Genomic DNA, 22,184 nt, shown 5'->3' on the forward strand with positions numbered 1-22,184 from the left:
GAAGAGTGTGAATTCGCCTATGAATTGACATGCACATGCATCGTCCAGCCCCTGTAGCACGGGAAGTAAATCTACAACGTCCATTTCAACTAATAATGAGGTCTTTGTGGGATGGAAAGCAGGTGAAGGGTACCTGGTGGCTTGTAAGCCATGTCGCTCACGGGTGTAGACCCAATAACGAGGAATCCTTCTCCAATCCTTCTAATGTGTCCTCCATTGAATCAAATACATTCAAGCACACAATAATTCCTGTCTTTGTCAATCTGGGCAAGATGCGATAACTTGTGCATTTTCCCTGCCTTGTATGAAGTGTTCTGCCCGTTGCTTAGTCCTCATGCCCATCTGCCCGCTGGACATGTCTATATTCTCTTAACCTCTGAATCATTTCCCTTATGAACAAACTCCTGACCCCGTAATTCCTATATCGGATGTATGAAAATGGTCAATCTACTGTGATGCCGCAACCAAGCTTAACACTTCGAAGCGCGAAAGCGGAGGTACATGCTATACGATGTGAGAAGTGGCAAAGTCTGCTGCGAGGAGGTAGGGGAGTCCTCAATTTGGGAATGCTGTGTGCCCATCTGAGATGTGGGTCTAAATACGCCGTTTGGCCTGGAATGTGATGATTGTGCTGGCGGCGATGTAGTGTTTCTGTATGTGGAAGGAGTTGAAGGGGGGTGGGATTTGTGTTGGCGTTGATTATAGGTAGCTGCGTAAGTACTACAGTAAATACTACACCAAAAGTATTGGGACACCCCGCATTTTTACCCCATCAACGTTTTCCACTCTTCCCATACAAATTACTACTGTACGCCCGGTATTTATTAAAATCCTATAAGAATCAATTAAATAGTGCGTCAAAATCTGCTCTTTTGAATAGTACTAATTTCCTAAATAAGCAGCTAGATATCAGAAGCGGGTATACCATCCTTTGGCCCTAATCATGTTAGGGCTCAACTAGCTAAGACAAGTCTCAACTGGAAGCTGGGTCCAAGTGGTTGGTTGGGTAGAACAGGGGGTGCAGTAACAGATACAAGTATGTCTTGAACTTAGGTGTAAGTTGATAACATGAGTTGACTACGAAGACTATGAAACTATCTGGGAAATGAGCGTGCTTATATAGGCTAGGAGATTCGTGCTCCCGAGTGCTCACGACTGAGCACCTCGTAGCATTGTTCCTGCGGAGTCGTCTCTGAGCGTTGCTCATGCGGAGACGTCTCTGAGCGTTGTTCCCAAGTGCTCACGACTGAGCACCTCTGAGCACTACGTCGGGCGTTGCCGACCTTGTAGGTAGTTCAGGGTCCTTAGGCTTATCCAAGCCTGTCATAGCTTCTTCGCAGAGCGCCAGGCAATCCCTTAGTGCCTGTCTGTGCTTGGCGTGTTCACGTGCTGTAACACCCAGCTTTAAGTTAAAGAGCTGTATAGGTAATTCTCAGATTAGCTCAAATAATGCGTAGAATGTTTCATTTTTGAACGTGATTTAATGCAAGAGGTCTGCCAGAACGTAGCAAGCTTTTGCCTTTATTGCGGAGTGGATTTCGTACGAGGGTGTTGAAAACAGTAGATCTAGTGCAATCTACTTTTTTGCTAATTTTCCTAATTGATAGGCCTACCTCATGGTAGGCTGTAATTTGACCGCGCTGATATGGAGATAGCTCCTGGCCATAGCTCCTGTTGATTTCTAGAGGCGCCAAAGCCTTGCGTTGATTCATGGTGGTTGATTGAAAAAGGCGATAAAAAACGCGTGTAGAAAAAAAAGCGCGTTTTGTCCTAATACTTTTGGTGGGGTACTGTAATTAAGTCTTCACCTTCCGCACCCCACTTATGTAAACCCCACTTAACGGGTGCACTACATAACAGAGAACCAGCATCGTGTCGCGTCGCGAAACAAAAGTCAACCACTTATCAACTAATACATCCACGCTGTGCATTCTGCTACTCGAGGAGGAGACGAAAGATGTCTCTGAGTGAGATTCCAACACTTTCTGTTCTCTACAGAACCAAAGCTTTGAAAGCGGCTGCATCCTCAGCTTACACCCCAAATCACACCCTCAATCAAAAGGTCTCCCACATACGTTACGATATTACCAAACTCCATGTCGACGCTATCGTCAACGCTGCCAATACATCCTTACTTGGTGGCGGTGGAGTTGACGGAGCTATTCACCGTGCAGCAGGCCATGGCTTGTACAAAGAATGCCGGAGATTGGATGGGTGTTCAACAGGCTCAGCCAAAATCACTGGCGCCTACAACTTACCCTGCAAGAAAGTGATACATGCTGTGGGCCCTGTGTATCATGGTCATGAAAAATCAGAGCCATTGCTGCGGAGCTGCTATCGCACCTCGCTTGATCTGGCAGTGAAGAATGGTTGTAAAAGTATCGCATTTAGCGCCCTCTCAACTGGTGTCTACGGATATCCCAGCCCTGATGCTGCAGATACAGCCATTTCGGAAGTCAGATCGTTTTTGACAGGCCCAGATGGTGAGAATATTGAAAGGGTAGTGTTTTGCTCCTTTGAAATGAAAGACGTCAACGCATACACTGAAACCCTTCCGTAAGACTCGTCATTCCTCTAGATGCTTGCTCGTTCCGGCTAATCCCTGTTTCAGCAAATACTTTCCGCCTACCAAGGATGACCTACCTGACTCAGAGACATCTCGTGATGCGTCGTCGGAGGAAGAGAAAGGACAGACTACAAGTGAGTCGCTCGCAGCCTCTCTTCCGGATGCTCCTACCACAGAACCAAAATTGCTTGAGGAGCCCACGGCTAAGAAGCAAAAGGTCGTAACGAGTTCTGAAGAGGAAAGAAAGCACCAAACCGACAACGAGGATGAGTTCGAGGGGCTCACAGATGATCAACCTTACAATGAGAGACACGCCGCGACGCAAAGCCAAAACATCGAAGAAGGATGGGAGGAGGTCGGAAAGGACGAAGATCCAGCCAAGTCCGATCATACTCCTACACCTGTTGATGTTGAACCGGTACAAGTCGAAGGTACGAAAGAGAAGATGGCAAAAGTGCTTGGGGCGGATGGAGAGGTTGCCAGCCAAGCGAGCGGTGTCCCAAACAAGCTCACCAAAGACTGGTGATGAGGATCAGGAAATATGTAATGCGGATCGCGGAACTAGCGGTGGCGTCAGGAGCTCAGATGTTATCCCATTTGGATCGTGTCGTTTGAAGACACGAATGCAAGGTGTTCATCAACAGCGAAAACTTGCTGAAGTCGAGACAAGCAGCTTTACCTTAGGTTTTGCGAATGCTATGAAGCTCTGACTCCAATAACAACAATGGGAGTGATCAGGAAGTCATCAGGCGGGATGGCGTTTCTCTACTGATACCTTTATCCATTCTAGATTTTCGGGTCAGGTTCATTCCCTGGCCAGGCTACCCTACACCCATAAATGGTTTAATTCACCATTTTGCTTCTTTGCTCGCCATGAATGTCTTTAGAATCTGCACTCTTTGCTCCAACGCCTCTAACCATACCGTCTTTGCATCATCAAGCTTCTTAGAGTCAGTTCCTCCTGCCACCATCTTAGCATAGAAATCCTTCCGATATGGTGTTGCGCTCATAGCCGCGCTGAAGATCGGTTTCACCATGAAGCTGTGGTGTGGTGCCAAAGTAGACTTATAAGCACTGCGGAAAGATGCTGAAAGCTCTTGCGATCCACTGCAAGCAATGTCTGCGCGGAGAGCTTGGGCGGTGAAATCCAGGCCTCTGGTCAGCCAGAGGAGACCTTCGGTGGCGGTGTGCTTCTTCGTTGCAAGTTCGGACTTGACGAGGGACTGGAGGGTAGAGCATTGTTCGGGGGAGTCGAGTTGTCGTTCTCGTATTTTCTGGCCCTTGTCAGACAACTGGAGACTTTTAGATGGACCGCACACGACCAACCTTGATGTTGCCGAGCATGTCATTCTTGACAGGTGTGAAAGCAACGGAACCGAGAAGGTCTAGAGGTCTCAGCAAAGCCAGTCCACTGGTAAGCCCGGGGCATCACCGTACCAAATAGTGTGGTTGTTGCTTCTGCCGCCTCTAGGAACTCGGTTGTGGCGATCCCTTGATCACCCGAGTCAATTGGCACATCTATGAAGGACTTCCTGTGCGTATCAAACCAGGTCCCGCCTGGTGGAATCAGAATAGTGCTAGCCATTGCTTGTGGATGATGAGCATGAGAGTCCTTCTTGGATCGTCAACTGTCATTTGCAACCTCTAGTTAGTATGTCCAGCGAACCTGAGACACGCAGTGTCTGAAGAGTCTCGAACGCCAAGGATGAATAGACCAGCCAGAATCCAGCGTCATTCCGTGGTTGAATCATCAAGGTCCCAGTCTCAATCTCGCTTCTCCTTTGGTGGATTGGTAGAGACGTTCATGTTATCTAAGTGTATCTTTGATTTCTATTTATGGACGCTTAGTTGACGCGCTACATATCATTCGTGATATCGTGTCGGACCAGCAAAAGCGTATCTGCTAGCTACGATTACCCTTGACGGAGGGCTCTCCATGACTACTACTGGACGCCCGCAGTCCGTGCAACCGAACGCTTGGGAGCATGGCAAAAGAGCATCTCGACCCACAGTCTTACACAGCTCAAAGACTGGTAGGTGTAGTTCTGATAGGACATCTCTCCCACTTACGGATGATCTCTCTTGTAGGAACATGCCTCCCCTGAACATCTGCATCTCACGACCCGAAGATTCTTCATCGGCCCGATTCCAGAAGGCTGGCTGAACAGCAACCGGAAATCATGGTACAGGAAACGCCTGAAACAAAGAGAGCACAAGTCTCGTACCGCATCATTCACCGCTGTCGCTGACAACGCGCACCGTCGTGCTCTTCCCAGTCTCGAAGGGCCATCGGCTGCCGCTAGATATGCCTTCAGCTTTCCACAACCAGCGGACGTCGCAGATGAGGGATTGCGGGGGAGCTCAGCAGCCGCATCTGACGAGGACGATTTTCTGCAGGATGAGGAGGAAGAAGAAGAAGATGGAGAAGAAACAAGTCCTCAGGAGATAGCACCAGTCTCGACAAACGAAATACCTCAGATTTTGGGGATAGCAGACGAAGATGATCCACGAGCCCCTAAAATGCTGTCAGTCCCTTCTGATATCGGCTTCACACCATTTGGCGCATCTGGCGGTGAGCGCGATGAGGCGTCCGGATTGATATCTGGCAAATCTCCAGCACAAGCCTCATTCGTCACTGCAAGGGAGAGAAACACCGGAGAGACTATGTCTACAACGAATGAAGAGAATGTGGACGCATCTCCGTTGTCACGAGGCGCGTCGAATTTGAGTCCGGAGAGCACTATGGACAATCGGCCGTCAATTTCTAATTTGGGCGGTTCACAGCCCGAGTCGAGCAACCTCAATGAGGCTTGTTCGACTGACCCTGATCAATCTGGCTCGACCACAGCATTGCTGCCAAGGAAGGACCGAGAGGAGAAGTTGACTCTTTCTGTTGCATCTCCACGATCTCTCCTGATGCGCAGCCCTGCTCCTGTTAATGACAGTGAGTTTGAACCCGCGAGCCAAGTGAGGACAGCTACTGGAGTGCGTTTCAACATAGCCGAGGGGATGGTGAATGGCCAAGAAAGGCTGAAAAACAAGATATCCAGTGTGCAGACAAGAGCTGCCTCGGCAAAGTTTCGAAGAAACACTCTCCAAGAAGGCGCCGTTGTGAAAATGGGGAAAATGCTCGTCAGAGTTGATGTCACGATGCAGCCAGTGTCGGAAGAGTACGACGAAAACGATAGCTTGAAAGTCGAGACCCGAGCCCACGAAAAGTGGAGGGAGTTTATGGTTGTGATACGCCAGAGCAGGAAGGATGAAGCAGACTTCAGGTTGCAAATGTATACCAGCCGTGTTATCCCAGAGGTCGAGAATGATAAAGTCAAGAAAAAGCCACATCACGAGGTTTTGCTGAACCCGAAGTCAACCAGAGTCAATCTCTTCTCGTCGTTGGATAAGACCGTAGTCATCTGGCATCCATATAAGAAAGGTACTCGAATTATAATCATGCGCACCAGGTCTACCGCACACTCTGTCGAATGGTACACGTTCCTGAAAGAGAATCTTGGTTGGGCAAGACCTTCGGCATTGCAGATAAATGTTCCCGACCTGAGTGTCAGTCTTCTCCTTGACAAGCCGTTTGAGGGTCTCGAGGCGGCGAGAAGATCATTTGAGAATGCCAATGACGAGGCTGCTTTAGCACGGACTATGGAGGAAGAGCAAGCAGTTGCTGACAAAATCGTCAAGAAATGTCTGGACATGCTGCAGAATGGTTCTGAATGGGCAGATGTTCTTGATGTGTGGTGCAAGACTGAAAAGATGGGCCTAGCATGGAAGCGATATGACAGGCTAGAGTGGATTCACGGGCCGAATCAGCAGAAAATGTATGGCTCCATGGCAATGCAGAAATCCCATGACCTCGAACTTCGACCTAAGAAGCATTACCCAACTCACAGCTACGGCAAAAAAGGAAAACTTCATCAAGAACCAGCTCCCGTGGAAGGGTTTCTGATCAGATTGACAACGCAAAGAGGCATGCAGCAAAGGATGGGCAGGACGTATTTCAAGAGACTATACTTCTCGACCCATAACCAGTATCTAATCTTCAACAAACCTTCCAAGATCACACCACCTCATCCCCCGCGATTGCCAACCATTGCTGGGGCCAATGTCCCAAGCGCCAGCGAGATCATCAAGCAAACGCCTACTATGTACGATATCGAACCTTTTCCAACCGATAAAGGGGAAATATCGTGGCTTAAAGTTGGCACTCCGGCCTCCGTCCAGGACTATGACCGGAAAGCCGCGGAAGAATGGCAACGCACTCTGGACAACCTGAGTCAGTGCGATGGGTACGTTAATCTTTGTCGAGTGGTCAAGGTTCGAAAGATGCAATGGGGAACGACACCTGGAGATGAAGATATGGAAAGTGGCTCAGATGTCGATTTCCACCAAGAAGTACCAGATACGACTCGAGATGATGGTACGACAAAGACTCTGGATGATCATCGGACGTTTGAGCTTCTGATGAACAACGGCCTCGTTATTCGGCTACAAGCATACGATGAAGCGACAATGGGGGAATGGATCCGAAGACTGCGCTTACTTGTCAAGTATTGGAAGCTTCGAGTTGCCGCTGATTCTGCGCTGTTCAAGATTGTTCGAAAGTGCAACCTCGAAAACTTGAACATTGATGAGGAGATGGAAGCAGTTATTGGCCAATTCGCACGGAAATGGGAAGTGTCCCGTTCTGAGGCATCACCACAACTCTACAATATGTGCGGCATATCTTCGTGTCGGTCAATCCTCATTTCTGGTCAGCTGTATTACAGAGCACGGCGGCGCGCATCGTTTTATCGATGTGGGGTGCTCCTGGCCAATGGCGCTTTGCATATCTTCCAAGGCTCAATTCGAAAGAGGACAGGGGAGGAGTTGCCACACATTCATCAGGAAAAACAATCGTCTATTCCCCTCCAAGACTGCTACATCTACAGTGGCCTCATCACGGAAGATGACCTGCTCTATTCGAACAGAACTTTTGACAGCAACAACCCTGGCAGACACGCCTTACCTAGAATATATCTAGAAGATGGCTGGACGTCAATCGATGAGGATACCATGACTTGCTTTGTTATCTGGCGTGGATTGAGGAAGTCGTTCTTCCGAGCTCGTGAAGAAATGGAAGGTGGCGGGACACGACAGAAGTTGAGGCAGGTATCGAGACTTGGAGTGCCTGGTCGAAGTATCGTCTTTAAATGCCGAAGCAGGGCCGAGAGAGATCACTGGGTCATGAGCATAGGTATGGAGATTGATCGCTTACAGCAAGGAGAAGATGTTAGGCTAGAAGGCCAGAACTGACGCCCAACGTCAAAACGGCCTGGTTGGAAGTTGTGACATCGTGATTATTGCTAATAGCGAGGCGTTGGTGGTGTCGACCAATTGTCTATTGGAAGCGCCGACATTGAGAAACGAGCCAAGTGACAGAAGTCTCGAACACGCGTTGTCCGTCCAATTTCATTATCAGAGATTCTCGTCGTCATTTGATACCGTCTTATTCCCATAATAAGCACAGGGCCACCCCCGGGCGGAGTTGTTCTCTTCCACTGGCGCGTACAAGTACCTGGGGCCCGAGACCGTTTCAACTCGCTGTTACGATCTCTGTCATGCCATATTTGATTAGGACCTAGTGTGCCCTGCCCAAGATATGGTTTTGCCTTTCGTGGGGCGAAATCTGCAAAGCGCATTAAACTGGCATGAAAAACGGCCTGAGCGGTTCAAGCGATGGCCATGGGGAGATTAAATCAGGTCTTTTCCACCAATCAGCCAGCCAGGCTGTGAGAAAATTGTAGATAGTTGAAGTTCAATTACTAGATTGGATGATATCCCGTCAGCGCCCCAAACATCCTACAACTTCAGCGTGTCACAGCGACCTGGCTCGGATATGCCCGATTGCCTCTTTAGGAAACACCCTGAAAGGGCGGCGAGGCGGGACTCGGAATAAAAACGTCAAGCCTTCTTGCTTCCCTTTGACATACAAAATTATTAACAATTCTGAATCATTTCATCCTTACCGTCTCTACATAGCTCGCTACATGAAACAGGCTCTTTCCATTATTTATTCAGCTGATGATCACACAATATGCTCACGTCAAACAGTGACTGGACGAGTAGTCCAGTTCCCCAGGCGTCTCCCTTGATCATTTCCACCTACCTTCTCTGACCTGCAAGGAGCATGGACTCCCTCGAAAATTCATGTCTATTCCGTCGCTACGGCCCTACATTTTCTCTGAACAGAATACGCCGGCTCGCTACGTGCTCGAAGCATCTCACTGCCTGCATTGCGACTTCCGGCGATTATGCGTCTGCAATATTGCAGCTAGGGATCCGAAGAACAGTGAAGCTGGGTTATATTCGCCCGCCGAAATTTGCTTCCACTAGCCTCTTCTGTGATCCGGCCCTCGCATGTCGAAGTCTACGTCGTTGAAGCTATCGAGGTGTGGCTTGTCCCAGTGGGACCGAGATGAAGAATATGTTCTATCACTTCCGGAGAGAGGATGGATTGTTCAAGAAGAGCAGGCAGATGCCGCCAAGAACGCTGTATTATTGTTCCCAAATGCTTTGCTATGAATGCCATGAATGCATAGCTTTGGAAGGCGATCCGACAACATGCCAGCCCATAGCGGAAAGATCGTAGTCACGGACATAATCTAATGAAGGAACAGGTTAGTGACCTCTTTGTAGGGACAAACATGCTGACTGCTTTGGCTGGCCAAACTGCTTGGAGCGATATTTGCGACGATAACAAAGGTGACATTTGCCACAGGTCGATGGACAGCTTTCTCTCGTTTGGCCTTCATGAAACAAAAGACATCCGGACTCTCACTGGCTGCCGGAATGTGGAGAGAACGGTTCTCTACTTAACCTTGCATGGGAATCAGAGGCAGCGAATTAACCTCTCAGACTCCAACGTGGGCCTGGATTCCGACCAGTTCAGTGACACAGGGGATAATACATATTATCTTTTTTCACATTCTGCATATCAGATCACTTCTCTACCTCATTTTTACGTAAATGTAGAAGAAAATCATTCATATTATCTGTGTGAGGACCACCAGGTCTAAAGGGCAGTGGGATCTAGTGAGTAAACGCGCATAGGTTGTGCAGGGGGTTCGCAGGATCTCTTGAAGAATAGAAAATGGCAGCTACAGTACTAGTGCAAAAGTATCCGGCCAACTTCAAAATTTGTGTGGAACCACACCAAAAAGACGACTTTTTGAAATAGTTATAGCAACTCTGGCTAGGCGTCAACTACTAGATTTTAAATTTAATATAAATTTAGAATTGATCAAATATTTATTCGTAAATACAAAATTTTCTTATAAAATATCTAGATATTCAATAGAACAAGTTTCAAGTCAAACTTTCCAAAAAGAAGAAAAAATTGTATGGAGTCCCATACAAATTTTGTTAGAATTTTGGATTACTCTACTTCTTAATTCTTCTTTTCAAAATCTACGAGTTTTGAGACAAAAATTTCTATTAATAAAGGATTAATCTACTAATTTTCAATAATTCACAACTTTTTAAATATGTAGTTGTCGCCTAGCTAAAGTTTTTATTCATTGTTAAAAAGTGCACCTTTTGGTGTGTTTGTGGGTTTGGTCGGATACTTTTGCACAGTGACTGTACATTTGATACCGGGGAATAAAGAACTGACCGTTAGCCTGCTATAGTGAGGGTCAGGCCACACGTTTATTTATGAACCCCCGTATTGATTATTATTAGGTGTGGCTAGCTAAGGTATGTGCTTGGAGCGTTGCCAAGCTCTAGGCACCCCGGGTTGGTCTATAACACACTAACTAGTAGTTACGTGGGTTCTCTAGGTGCTCTGGTCTGTGGCTCTGGGCTCTCCGAAGCGTTGGCCTCCAGCAAGCCCTGACGACTGGGAGGCCTAAAGTAGCTTCCGGTTTCATAGTACGTAGTATCCTTCTCATTGGTGCGGCTTAGCATACTTAACCAGAGATCTCTTTAGCATTTCTGAGACCAGAATGAGACCAGGATCGAGTGATGAGCTGCGATGAAGTACAGGTCGTAAGTTTGGGTGGGGAAAAGAGTGAAGGCTCTCTACAAAATGATTGCTGCGGAATTGAGAAAAGCTATCCGAACCGCTCTGCCCTTGTCCCCGCTCCACAAAGTTGTTTACCATGACAAACCTATGACGTCAGGCGTTCTCATTACCGTGTTTCATATGTATTTGAGCAGGCACGAAAAGGAAGATGGTCAGGGAGAACCACTATTTGACTTCCTGCGCGGACGAGCACTGAGGCTTTTTACATGACGTTCTGAACAATATCGTTCTCCTGAGATACTGTGCAGTAATCCTCCATCGCCAACCTCGAGAACAGTGGGTGTGCGGCCGATAACATCATGGACGAGAAATCCGCCTACCCTCGCTATCCCAAGGTCTCCTTAGGCCAAGCCATTGCGATCGGGCTTGGGGCTGGCGCTGTCGGTGCGACCATGTGTGTGCCCACTGCTCCCTCCTCTCCAAAACTCGTGACCGGGCAAAGTTGACAAGATTACTCTTTGGTGTAGAATGACGCTGTCCAACAAACTCGAACAAGCTGTCACCTACCGGCCGAACTCCTACGTGCCTGGCCACACGACCGGTGCCCTCCTCAACATTCCCCGTGACCGCCATCCCGACGTCCTCAACCAAGTCCATCACTACGGCATGGGGATCGTGACGGGACCCATCCGCGCCTTGATGGCCTACTATGGCGTCATCGGTCCCTTTGCATCGTTCCTCTTCACGGGACTGAGGATTGCGGCGGATCAGGTGGTGGAGAATGCGGCAGGGACATCGGCGCTACCGTGGACGTGGCCCATCAACGAGCAGGTTATCGATCTGCTCCATAAGGGTGTCTTTGCGCTTATGACGGGGTACATCTGTGATAGGGCGGTGAGGGGTGTGGACTGGTTTAATAGATAATCACTTGTGGTCGAGATATGAAAGCGGAAACGGGTGGGGAGAGTGTTAGTGAGAAGGAGAACAGTGGATGCTAGTCTAACATACTTCAATTATTGTCTATCATCCTCACCGATTTGTGCCTGACCAGTCATGAAATCCGATCCAGAACCGAACATCTATAATAACGAGACCAGAAAATCGAGGAAACTGCCATAGGCCTTGGAGTCCTGGCTCTCATAGTTGCGAACGCTAGTCATGCGCAGTTGTTTACCGGCGGGTATGCAAGGTAAGGTGACAATGACAATCACTTGAGTTTTGATGATCAATGAACGAAGCCAGGAGGGTCTACAACTGTTCGAATATCTGCACTGTTGTGACTCAGGTGCCTCTTTGTGAAAGAGCGTAGGGGTGACAGTACGACTAACGTAGACTTTGAGTGTCAGTAACACAATGATCTCTTCAAGTACAGCTTCTTACTGCCATGAGACTATGAATACCAGCCCATCTGGCTCTGATACACAAGAAAACAGTACCTCATGCTGGGCATGCGGCGATGGTTGAGGGAAAAATAGCCTTCGATCAGGAGGTGGATCGTGCCAGCTTATGAAAGAGTCAGAGTCAGCCGGTAGATAGCCGGTAACTCGCTGAGATTGCTCTGTGCACGCCTCATCTGGCTATATGAGGTAGGGAACGTGGCCTTCAGGGACTCGAAATGGTGTCTCAAGATAAAATTGCGCCATGTCGATGAGGGAGAAGCGGTCGGAGGGACGCACATAGCATAAACCACATCACCAGCCCCCTCTTCTACCCCGCCCAGTTCGAAGTTCGGTTTCTTCGTTGTCTATACCTTTATGATTGTTCGTGCTGTGCCGATGATTGCGAGACAGCCCGCGAGGAAAGCAGACAGGAGCTGAGCGGTGTTGTATTCGTTTGGGGTAATAGTTTCGTAGAACGGTCGAAAGAGGGTGATAAGGGTGAGGAGGGATTGCATGCGAGAGAGATTGGGAAGGGGATGAGGATGGGGTTGGGGTTGGGTACGGGGAGGGGCTGGTGGAGTTGGACGCCATTGCTGGGTGCGAGGGGGGGATGGTAAATCGCGGAGCCAGATGAAAGGTAGATGATATTGCTATGGTCCGTGAAAGTAGTTTGAGAAAGACAGGGAAATACTTGCGTTGATGATTATTGACACTTCGACGAGATGCCAAGTTTCGCTCCCTGACTGACCTCGCATGTCAACGGAAGGACCGTATCCGAATGAGGGGGGCTATACAGACGCGATGCGGTTACTGGTCGCAGTCACAACACCTACCGTAGCGAGGCAGCGATCACTCTGCTTGATTGTCATTCGCGAGTTTGAGATAGGGAAAGCATATCACAGAGTCGCCGATATTGATCACTATATCTGACGGAAAGAAGCAAAGACCTCAGCCAGCAGCGAGTCTCAGGCCCCTTCGGCCCAACAGATAGAATGTCATTTGCCTCTTTGGGAAGCAGCTTGATCCACGTAAAAGGCGCGAAGATCTCAGAACCTCCGAGAGAGTGATATACGGCCTGACTTTTCTCAGATAAGGCGGCCAAGGCGACCTTCTTGCTGGCCTGGCCAAGGGATCCACCTATGAGGATTCAAGTCTCTTTAGGATCAGGATTGCATGGGGCCTCGTATCACCACTCAGTCCACTGCAGCTGTTAGAGTGATTTGACCGCCTCCCGGAACGTGTAGAAAGCAGAAGTTGTTCGATCTGTTCAGGACTCGAGAGCGTAGGAATAGGTACAAAATAGGCCATCCGTTGCAACGAAATTAGCTCCGGGATTACCATAAAATAAAACCAACGCCAGGCGAGCAACAGGGATTGACCGTCGGAAGACTGGCCAATTAGACTGGCCGATTAGACACCCTTCACAACTTGACAATTGAACAGGCTTGCACTACAAATGAAAGAGACTTGTTTTGGAATTGGTTGCATGTTCCAGTATGACAATGCAGGAAGTGCCGTCATGCCCAGCGGATCTCATCCGTACTGCAGTGCGGGCATCATAAGCGACGGTCTTCAAGGTGGTAGGAAATCCTTGCCAAGACCTATTAATACTACTACTACTACTAGTAGGTTAGTACTAGTATGGTAGTATCTGGCGAAAGTAATGTCCGTGGGGGGCCCAGACAAACTCATCTGTACCGTTCCAAAACCTGTTACTCTAACGTGATGTGACCACTGAATAACACTGAATAACCACTAAAAGCAATGTGCAAGTGGTGAGGGACCTATCTATCACTACTACTGATTATTAGACACTTACAGATCAAAAAGTCACAAGATCTATGGAAAAGACGTCATGTGCAGACATGTCAAAAAGACAGCATGACTAGCATAAACGAAAGTTTCCAGTGCCCCACCACATCACTTTCGCTGGATAGTAGCTCCGATCTGGATTGCGACAGTGACAATGACCAATACGTGGACCAACAACGAGTACAGGAAAGCCAATAGCCTCCTGGTTAGTGGTAGGTGTGCCAGCACAACTATGTCTGTTCCGGCTATCGCATTGAAGATCTTGCGTTGGTGGGATGCACTCCGGGGGTACGGAGTCCGAGATCTGGAGTTTCGATGATCCCGAAGTTCTGGGCGGCATGCCTTGAAGTCCCTTCTGCATGCTACACATCTACCATTCCCATTCAATGTAGACTGCCAGCCCAGCTAGCGAGATATCAAGCGTCAAAAGCCAGCTGGTCATGGTAGATCCCTTTCCTCCCCGGCCATAAACCCGTCAACAACGACGACGACGACGACGAAACCAGAATACCAAAACCCCAAAAGCCAGACAACAGCACAGGCCCCAAGAGAATCATGTTCAGGCGACGCAAAATCGATGGAGCAGAGGAAGCGATCCCACTTCTGGAGCTGAACAGGGAAGAAGTCTCGGTTTGCGAGGACCCCGTTGTTCCCCAATCACGACGAGCTAGGTCGGCGAGACAACTACGGTCATTGTTGAAGAAGAAGGCAATAAATGCATGCTGGATACGGTCATTCTTTTACAGTTTTCTGATGAACATGTGCGTTGGTGGAGTGCTGAGCCGGTAGTTTCGATGGCATCTCCGGAGTTGGACACGGCATATGGGTTTCTGCTACTGTACGATGGATCTGCAAGCATGAGTGTGTGGTGCTCGGGCTGTGAGCTGTTGCTGGACTTGGGCCTACCTCCATAACGGCAGTTTGCTATGGTTCTGTTCTGGTTGGTTGGATCGAGGGAAGAAGTGGGAGGGGTTCTCTTTCAGACTGTCATTGAGGGAAGGCATCATCGTTATATCATCACTCAGCTTTGTCGATCTTCGGTGGTTCGTCTCGTTACGTCCTGGGTATCCGCCGAGCGTACCTTGTCTGTGAGGTCCAATCTGCATCGCCTGTGCTCCGTAGAAGGACTGGATACGAGTTGGGAAAAAATGCAAGGACAGAAGCTTGGGACCCAAGTTGAGACAATTTCCTTAGAGTTCGCAGTCTTGAGGAGGTCTTTCAACAGTGACACAATGAGAGAGAGGCGCAACTATATCCTGTATTAACGGCAATGGTGATTGCAACTTGGTTGAGCCTTGACCTGGTTCACAGCTCTCACTGGGACTTACTCCGCATATCTCGGGGGCATACGGAGTAAATGCCAGAGAGGTGATAAGCTAGCCCAGAGACATGGACTCTTACGCGACCATCACAATGATATACTGTGCCGAGGTTACTGAAAGAGATTTAAAATACTGGAGTTATCATAACTGCATCAATGATTATTAGCAGGTTTGAAACATAAAAAAGGAGATTTTGTTGGAATGGGGCAATGGCAGAGCATAGTGCCAAGACCCTTGTCACGTGACTCCACACTCTCTAGTACTAACTAGTAGTAGATTAGCCTGATCCTCCATCTTCGATAGATTCTGCCGAGTAGATAGAATTCAGTCCAATCCACCTCATCAGATTTCAAGTAGCTATCTGCACTCTGTTTAACCAAACTTTTTTACGTAGTAGGTCTTCCGCTCTAACCTTACCAGCCTCTCCGCCATACACCACCAATCGAGCTACCGTGGTCCGGCTCAAGTCCATCACCTCGGCCGAATTCAACATGGCGAGGTTCACCAAGCCTGCACACCATCCTTCGTAATGACCTTACCAACGTCACCATCCCTTTCACCCTCCAAAACACTCCTGATGAAAGGGCCCGCCACCGCCGGATCACCAGCTCCCATTTTCTTTGAGGCCTCCGGATTCCCACCAAGGCCCGTAGCCGAGAAACCTGGAGCAAGACACCATACTTTCACACCGTCTTCCTTCAGCGTGCGGTGCCATTCACGCATCATCATGTTCATGCCGCTTTTGGCACTGCGGTATGCCGCAATACTGAAACCGCGTTTCGGCCACCCTTTAGGAGGAGAGCGGTCAATGGGTAGAGCAAGGTTCTCGGTTCCAGCGAGAGTGGACGCGTTGGACGTGATGAACAGCAGGCGCGGGTCAGGAGTCTGGAGCAGGAGAGGTATGAAGCTTGAGGTCATTACTTGCGCCCCCACGGTGTTGATATTCCATGACTGGTTCCAAATGTCGCGCTCCGTCAGCTTACCAGCGGCAAACTGCGCTTCGAGCTGCGCGCCTGCGGTTCTTGTCAGAGAACACTGTCGTCGTTGCTGATGCATTATACACATACCAGCATTGTTTACCAAAGCATCAAGCTTTCCGAACTTAGACTGCACCTCGTTGAACGCGTGTTTGATAGAGTCATCCTGCTCAATGTCGACCTGAATTGGAAAAAGCTTACTGCGAGAGGAGGGGAACTCCTTAACAGCGGAGCTGATGGCATCCTCAGCCTTGGACAGCGATCGCCCACCAACGATGATGTCGTAAGCTTGATCAGAGCTGCAGAGTGACCTCACAATCTGAAAACCAATGCCAGTGTTGGCACCCGTGATCAAGACGACTCTTGGAGCCATTGTTGCGAGCGGTTGAGGTCGATCTACACAAGACTCGAGGAGAGCTTACGATTTCTGTCTTGAAGGATTCGGAGTTCGTATAGCCCTTGACATCGGAAACCCAAACACCCCACTCGGCCCGCCCACGTGATTTTATCCCACCAGTGACCGTCGCCATCCGGCCCTCAGGCTTTCGAATCTGTGGGTCTTTGCAAACCAGGGCCGGCCATTGTACCCCGACTCGAGTCGCTGCTGTACGTAGTCGGGCATCAAAAGTCTTCAATATACACTAACTAGGAAGAAGAACGGCTAGCTGTTCTTGTGGTAGCTTTGTGCTACTCTCTGGGGACGATTGCGGGCCGGCTGAAGGGGCCGAATGCCTAATACGCCCAACAGCCTAGACGAAGCCTCTATAGACAATCCAGGATATCAGGGTCTGTCAAGAGGCACTTAGAGGGGCCCTCTCTACGGAGTCATGCACCAGAAGTAGTCAAACTACGCTAATACTAATAAGGTAAGAGCTAGAAGGTAAGTGTAAGCTACACCCTCTAGCCTAAAATATATAGCGGATAATGTATAAGCGTGCTGAGATGGGCCTCCACACTAGGGGCACTATGGTATAAGTGGGCAATCACTTAAAGGGAAGCCTAAAGAACACTGATCAAGGGGCTTCTCTAGGCTTTCTTTAGATCAAAGTATCTGTACAACTAAGCATTCTCTTACGCTAATGAGCAATCGCTATCCTTGGTAGAGTCTTAATGTCAGCGTAGTTTTGACTACTTTTGGTGCACGACTCCGTATTGTGCGTGGATAACTACGTACACAGTGCTAAGCTCAGCTAGAGAGTGCTAGTGGGCGCTCTAGTCATAGCGCATATTGTTAACTTTTGATGCACGACTCTGTATCCTTTCGTGCTCGACAATGGGTTTCAAGAACTGATCCCGGAGTGAACTATAGGACTGTGACCCTCTGCATGGAGTCGATAACGATGGCGATCTTACTTCAGGTTAACACTCACTTCCTGTCTCATCGCACTGGTTCGCGATCACAGATCTCACTGCCTACGGAGCATACAGAATCGTGACAGATCCTCTCCGCAGAGTCTCCAGCCTATAGCTCGCTCGCTCGCTCGCTTCACACGCCTTTGGGACCTCCAACACCCCTGACGATATGCCTCCATTTCCGAAGCAAAGCGGCGAAATAGGTATGGCAATCATGGTAGTGTTACTCGGGAAACAGGCTCGTACTTGACGGTGAACACGTTAAAATCAGACAAAAGAAACGGTCACAGAATGCACAAGAGAACTTCTTTTCGAGACCGCTGATCATTATGTGGCTATAATGCCGCGGACAGGATGTGTTCCGTTCTTTCACTCAGCCGTTCTCTCTTCCAGAAGCGGCACGGTTCGCAGTTCTCTCAGCAACGACTGGCCCAGTGTCGAGTGTCCTCTCTCTACCTCCCGTCCCAGCTTATCAATTTGGGTGGATCATTGGCTCGTAGATTATCGTCAAGACAACAGTATATTCCTATGAGCGAACCAAGTCTTTTCTATTGTATGAGCTGAGCACCGGCAATATCCTTAGGAGGGGTGATATCTATAATACAGCGGTATGTATGTCCTCTTGCGCCGCAACATCAAACGACATCATAGGGCTTGCGGCCAGGAGTTCGGAAAGAAGCCTCGAGTTGGGTGATTCATCCATAACAGCATTCGGCCCACTTAAACGCACTCGCTTCCTGCCCGACGGTGACATTATACTCTGCGGCTGCTCGAAATGTGGAGAAAAGAATTCCAGTTCCATTGGAGTAAGTAAGCCAGGTGAAGGGCATGTACTGACCGAGGTGGTCGCTGCGGTAGAGTTATTCTTGGAGGAGAAGCCCTCCAATGGCATGGGAGGTGCTGGGTAAGACGATGCAGTCGACAGGTCTGTGAAGTCGGAAAGTCCTTGTTGGCCAGCAAAGAAGTTTTGAGTGCTGGGTGGAGTATGAGCGGTGCTTGCCTGATGTAGCATGGTTGGTAATGGTTGAAGTTGTTGGTCATTTTTAACGAGGTTTACCACTTGCAAAAGTCTTCCGAAAGCGTGTCCAACTTTGCGCGTGTGGTTGTTCGCTTGACTTCCCCCTTCAAGTTCTCTGTAGCATGCGCATACTTTCTGCAATAGATTCATGTCTTCGTCTGCTTGTGATTCATCGTCTGTTGATATTGGCTGTATAAGATTCCTTGCTAGTAAGAAAAATCCGTGTGCCGAGAAAGTATCTGGCAGACGGTGTGAACGTAACGATATAGGTTGATTTGCATTTTCCTCTGTGCTGCCAGAGCAAGCGTCGTTGCTGGAGGTCTTGTCTTTGCTCGATCGACGACTGGTAGATTTGTTGAGACCTTTCAGCGATGGGCTTTTCGAGATTGAGAGACCGTCAGGTCGCTGAAACATAGACTGATCACACTTACCGTAGGAGATGAGCAGCAAAAAACAACTGGTTCTTGCGTCATTCAATACCCGGCGTACATGAACGGGCTCAAGACTGCCATGCAGGACACTGATGCGGGCCGCTAAAAACTCGAGTTGCAAGTCGACATTGCGAGGGTTAGTATTAACTGAGGTGAAAATATCATGGGTATCGGCCCAACGCTCAAGACTTTGCTCGATGCGTAACAGTAAAGTCTTATGCCTAATCGAGCATCGCCTTTGTGATTCCGCTGGATGAAATAATCGGTAGATTTCCTCTTGCAACTTGGCAAGTTGTACCCGAGAGGCGAGTTTTGGATCAGCAATGGCACTCTGGTCGAGCTGAGAGGAGAGACTGCAATCGGAACCTGGAAGCCAGCAGAAAGATCCTCGCGAAATCGTGAAGCTCTTATCTCGAAGGTATAATGATTTGAAGACTTTGAAGCGCTCTTGCTGTTCCTCTGGACTAGCGTTATCTGATGCCATCGGCGTTTGATGGAGACCTAGGGTTCTGGCTAGTACACAAGCTTGCGCAAAAATCGAGTCCGCAAAACCTGGCGGATAGTACTGTTGAGCAGCGAGACTCTTGCAGAAACAGTTAGTAATCATGGCAGCGTAGTATGCAATTTAAATGATCATTCAGAAGCACTCACCAAAAGTGCCAAAGCCTGCACATTGATCAACTTTGGCGCCATCAGGACGCGAGGATTGTTTAGAGCTGTGCGAACTGTTGAGAGGAATGGTAGGACGAACTGTGATTCGACTATTGGATCACTGTTTTGAATTTGCACTTCTGACCCAAGGACCAGCAGGATAATTGTGTTGAAGCAGATCGCCCAAGCTTTGTCGGCCGGCGTAAAGGGTTGGCTATAGATTCGTTCCACGTTAGACCAGAAGGATGATTGCACAAATATATCTGTCGCGTAGTCTGCTTGCTGAAAGCATTGATTTTGTATCATGAAGAGGAACTGCTTGGGTGGAAGTCGGATGGGGGTGTGATTCGGTTGAAGATCAAAAGACTCTTCAATACCGGCTTCGAGACACATACGGACGAGCACGTCCTTGACTGCTTCATTCTTTGCGAAGTCTTCCTGTTTATTGGATTTTGGTAACTGGTCCTTGCCCGGAGCCGGGCCGGGTGTCCACTGCTCCGACAAGATGGTATCGCTGAAGGCGTTACAAAGAGCTAACAAAGTGCAAGGACCATGATGACGATCTATAGGATCATTATGACGGCACGCCCCCTGATCATGCGTCGGCAACGAACAGGATGTCACGTCGGCAAGAGAGTCCTTGATTGATAAAGTGGCTGACGACTCTTCGGTTGTTGAGTTATCCATGAACGGCCTTTGATGAACACCGGCCTTGAGTAATGTCATCAAGCGTGAGAGCTCGCCCTCGATGTTACTCAGGCGATCCTCAAGACCGCCAATGTTGTTGCATCTGCGAAGGTCAGTGTGTTAGGCCGATAATATGTTTGACCAAGCAATGTGCAATGAAGTGGCTCGAGGAGTGAGATCCAACTTACAATAGCTTGATATGATTGACCCTCTTGCCAGGGGTTGAGTATTCGCACTCCACTCCATCACGCCTGCAATGTGCACATTGTGGTCTCTCACGCCCGCACCGAATTTTTCTTTCGCGGCAATGAGTACAAGCTATGTCATGAGTAGACCATGACTGCGTCTATTTCAGGGAGTGTCAGCTAGGGCGATGTGGTGAAACATGTGAAAATATGCTGACGCATGCGAGGGTCGAGGTAGAATGCTTCATTGTTTGGATGGGCATACCGGTTTCTCTGATGGCGCCATAGTGTCGGAAGGGAAGCGCGTGGACCAAGTGCTGGAGCGACAATATAGTCATTCAAACGTAACCGTGTCAGACGTTAGTCTTTTCCACTTCAAGGCAATCAAGGCAATCAGAAGAGTCAAGTTGATCGTATAAGAAAAGACTGTTTGCGTATTGTCTTATCATGGAACAAGCGTGAGGTCGATCAATGGTTTGGAAAATCGGCTGGTCCTGTCAAGTCCTTTATCGAAACTCAAAGCAGGGCAGTCCATACGCAACTTCTCCAGAGTACATTGCATCTAGTAAGCATGAGCCTCGACCTTACCATCCCAGAAATCCTAGATGCCGGACTGATTGCAAACCAACATCGTACTCCTCCTGAAACGGTGTTTCGCTCTGTAATACGTGGTAAATCCGACATTGTGGAGCAGTATCAGCTCAATGCATCAATTGGGGTGTGTATGACTAGGAATCTACGTACTAGTAGTAAAATACAAAGTTTGGATGGAATAACTCCGCAGGCGCCAAGGCCCCATGACGTGGCCATGGTACTACTAGTACTAACTACTATGCGAGGTTGTACACGGGGGGGTACTTTACCCGCAGCCGGACCCTGATAGCGCACGCCACTAATACCACTAGTAATAACAGTACAATAAGTCTTCCTGAGTGCTCATGATTGATCATAATAATTTGTACTACAGTTGCATACAAATTGTTGAGATTAATCCTGGTAAAGTAAGAATCTTAATTATTTAATATACATTCTCTCAAAAATGATTGCACATGATTGTTCATGATTACTTCCAATAATTTGTACTATAGTTGCATACAAATTGTTGAGATTAATCCTAATAAAGTAGGAATCTTAATTATTTAATACACATTCTGTCAAAAATGATTGCTCATGATTGCTCATGATTGCTCATGATTACTCACAATAATTTATACTACATTTACATACAAATTGTTGTGATTAATCATGATCAATCAGGAAGACTTATTGTATAATTAGAATACCAAGCTAATACAGAGTTAATTCCCACTAATGCACACTAATAAGGGTCCGGCTGCGGGTAAAGTACACCTCCGTGTGGTACCTCCTAGCCATGGCCCAATGGGTGGAGCCCTTACCAGGGCCCACTTGTAGAGGGTTGCCCCCCTACAAGCCCGCGCGCAGCGCGTGGCTGCCACCGTAACGCTCATACCACCGTAACGCTTAACTTTCGCTCATGCTACATTAATGCTTATAACTCTATGAATTCTTGATGGATTAAGCTGAAATTTTAAGTATAGATACTTGAAATTATATTAAATATAATAGAGGTCTAAAAATCTTTATATTCTAAGTATTAAAGTAGTAAAAGCTTATTTTCAAGAAGCTTAATTTATAGAAATACAGAACTAATAAAGATATAACAAAAATAAAAAAAGTATGAATTTATTGTATAATAAAAAATTTTGGAAAAATAATAAGATATTATTAATTTATTTAAAAATAAAGTTATTAAATTGCTGGAGGTCTTGTC

The 22,184-nt window shown here is 48.1% G+C and overlaps 6 protein-coding genes across 6 annotated transcripts; 3 read left to right on the forward strand and 3 right to left on the reverse strand.

The window, feature by feature from the left end:
- Positions 1-1,957: 1,957 nt before the first annotated feature.
- EPUS_05783 (uncharacterized protein) lies at positions 1,958-3,092 on the forward strand (the record flags this gene model as incomplete). Its single annotated transcript, XM_007787234.1, has 2 exons — positions 1,958-2,556; positions 2,612-3,092. The coding sequence occupies 2 exons, from the start codon at positions 1,958-1,960 to the stop codon at positions 3,090-3,092; spliced, it is 1,080 nt and encodes a 359-aa protein (XP_007785424.1).
- Positions 3,093-3,414: 322 nt separating this feature from the next.
- On the reverse strand, positions 3,415-4,151 carry EPUS_05784 (uncharacterized protein; the record flags this gene model as incomplete). The annotated part of the gene is made up of 3 exons (XM_007787235.1): positions 3,415-3,840; positions 3,893-3,951; positions 4,004-4,151. 3 exons carry the CDS (start codon positions 4,149-4,151, stop codon positions 3,415-3,417), a joined length of 633 nt encoding a protein of 210 aa, XP_007785425.1.
- A 400-nt stretch (positions 4,152-4,551) lies between these two features.
- Positions 4,552-7,867, forward strand: EPUS_05785 (uncharacterized protein; the record flags this gene model as incomplete). Its single annotated transcript, XM_007787236.1, has 2 exons — positions 4,552-4,599; positions 4,655-7,867. The coding sequence occupies 2 exons, from the start codon at positions 4,552-4,554 to the stop codon at positions 7,865-7,867; spliced, it is 3,261 nt and encodes a 1,086-aa protein (XP_007785426.1).
- A 3,069-nt stretch (positions 7,868-10,936) lies between these two features.
- On the forward strand, positions 10,937-11,501 carry EPUS_05786 (uncharacterized protein; the record flags this gene model as incomplete). The annotated part of the gene is made up of 2 exons (XM_007787237.1): positions 10,937-11,031; positions 11,105-11,501. The coding sequence occupies 2 exons, from the start codon at positions 10,937-10,939 to the stop codon at positions 11,499-11,501; spliced, it is 492 nt and encodes a 163-aa protein (XP_007785427.1).
- A 4,090-nt stretch (positions 11,502-15,591) lies between these two features.
- Positions 15,592-16,440, reverse strand: EPUS_05787 (uncharacterized protein; the record flags this gene model as incomplete). Its single annotated transcript, XM_007787238.1, has 2 exons — positions 15,592-16,103; positions 16,158-16,440. The coding sequence occupies 2 exons, from the start codon at positions 16,438-16,440 to the stop codon at positions 15,592-15,594; spliced, it is 795 nt and encodes a 264-aa protein (XP_007785428.1).
- Positions 16,441-18,015: 1,575 nt separating this feature from the next.
- EPUS_05788 (uncharacterized protein) lies at positions 18,016-20,678 on the reverse strand (the record flags this gene model as incomplete). Its single annotated transcript, XM_007787239.1, has 5 exons — positions 18,016-18,864; positions 18,928-19,452; positions 19,521-20,310; positions 20,396-20,553; positions 20,658-20,678. 5 exons carry the CDS (start codon positions 20,676-20,678, stop codon positions 18,016-18,018), a joined length of 2,343 nt encoding a protein of 780 aa, XP_007785429.1.
- Positions 20,679-22,184: the final 1,506 nt, after the last annotated feature.

The sequence above is a fragment of the Endocarpon pusillum genome (assembly GCF_000464535.1).
Source record: "Endocarpon pusillum Z07020 unplaced genomic scaffold C653857, whole genome shotgun sequence".
NCBI lineage: Eukaryota > Fungi > Ascomycota > Eurotiomycetes > Verrucariales > Verrucariaceae > Endocarpon > Endocarpon pusillum.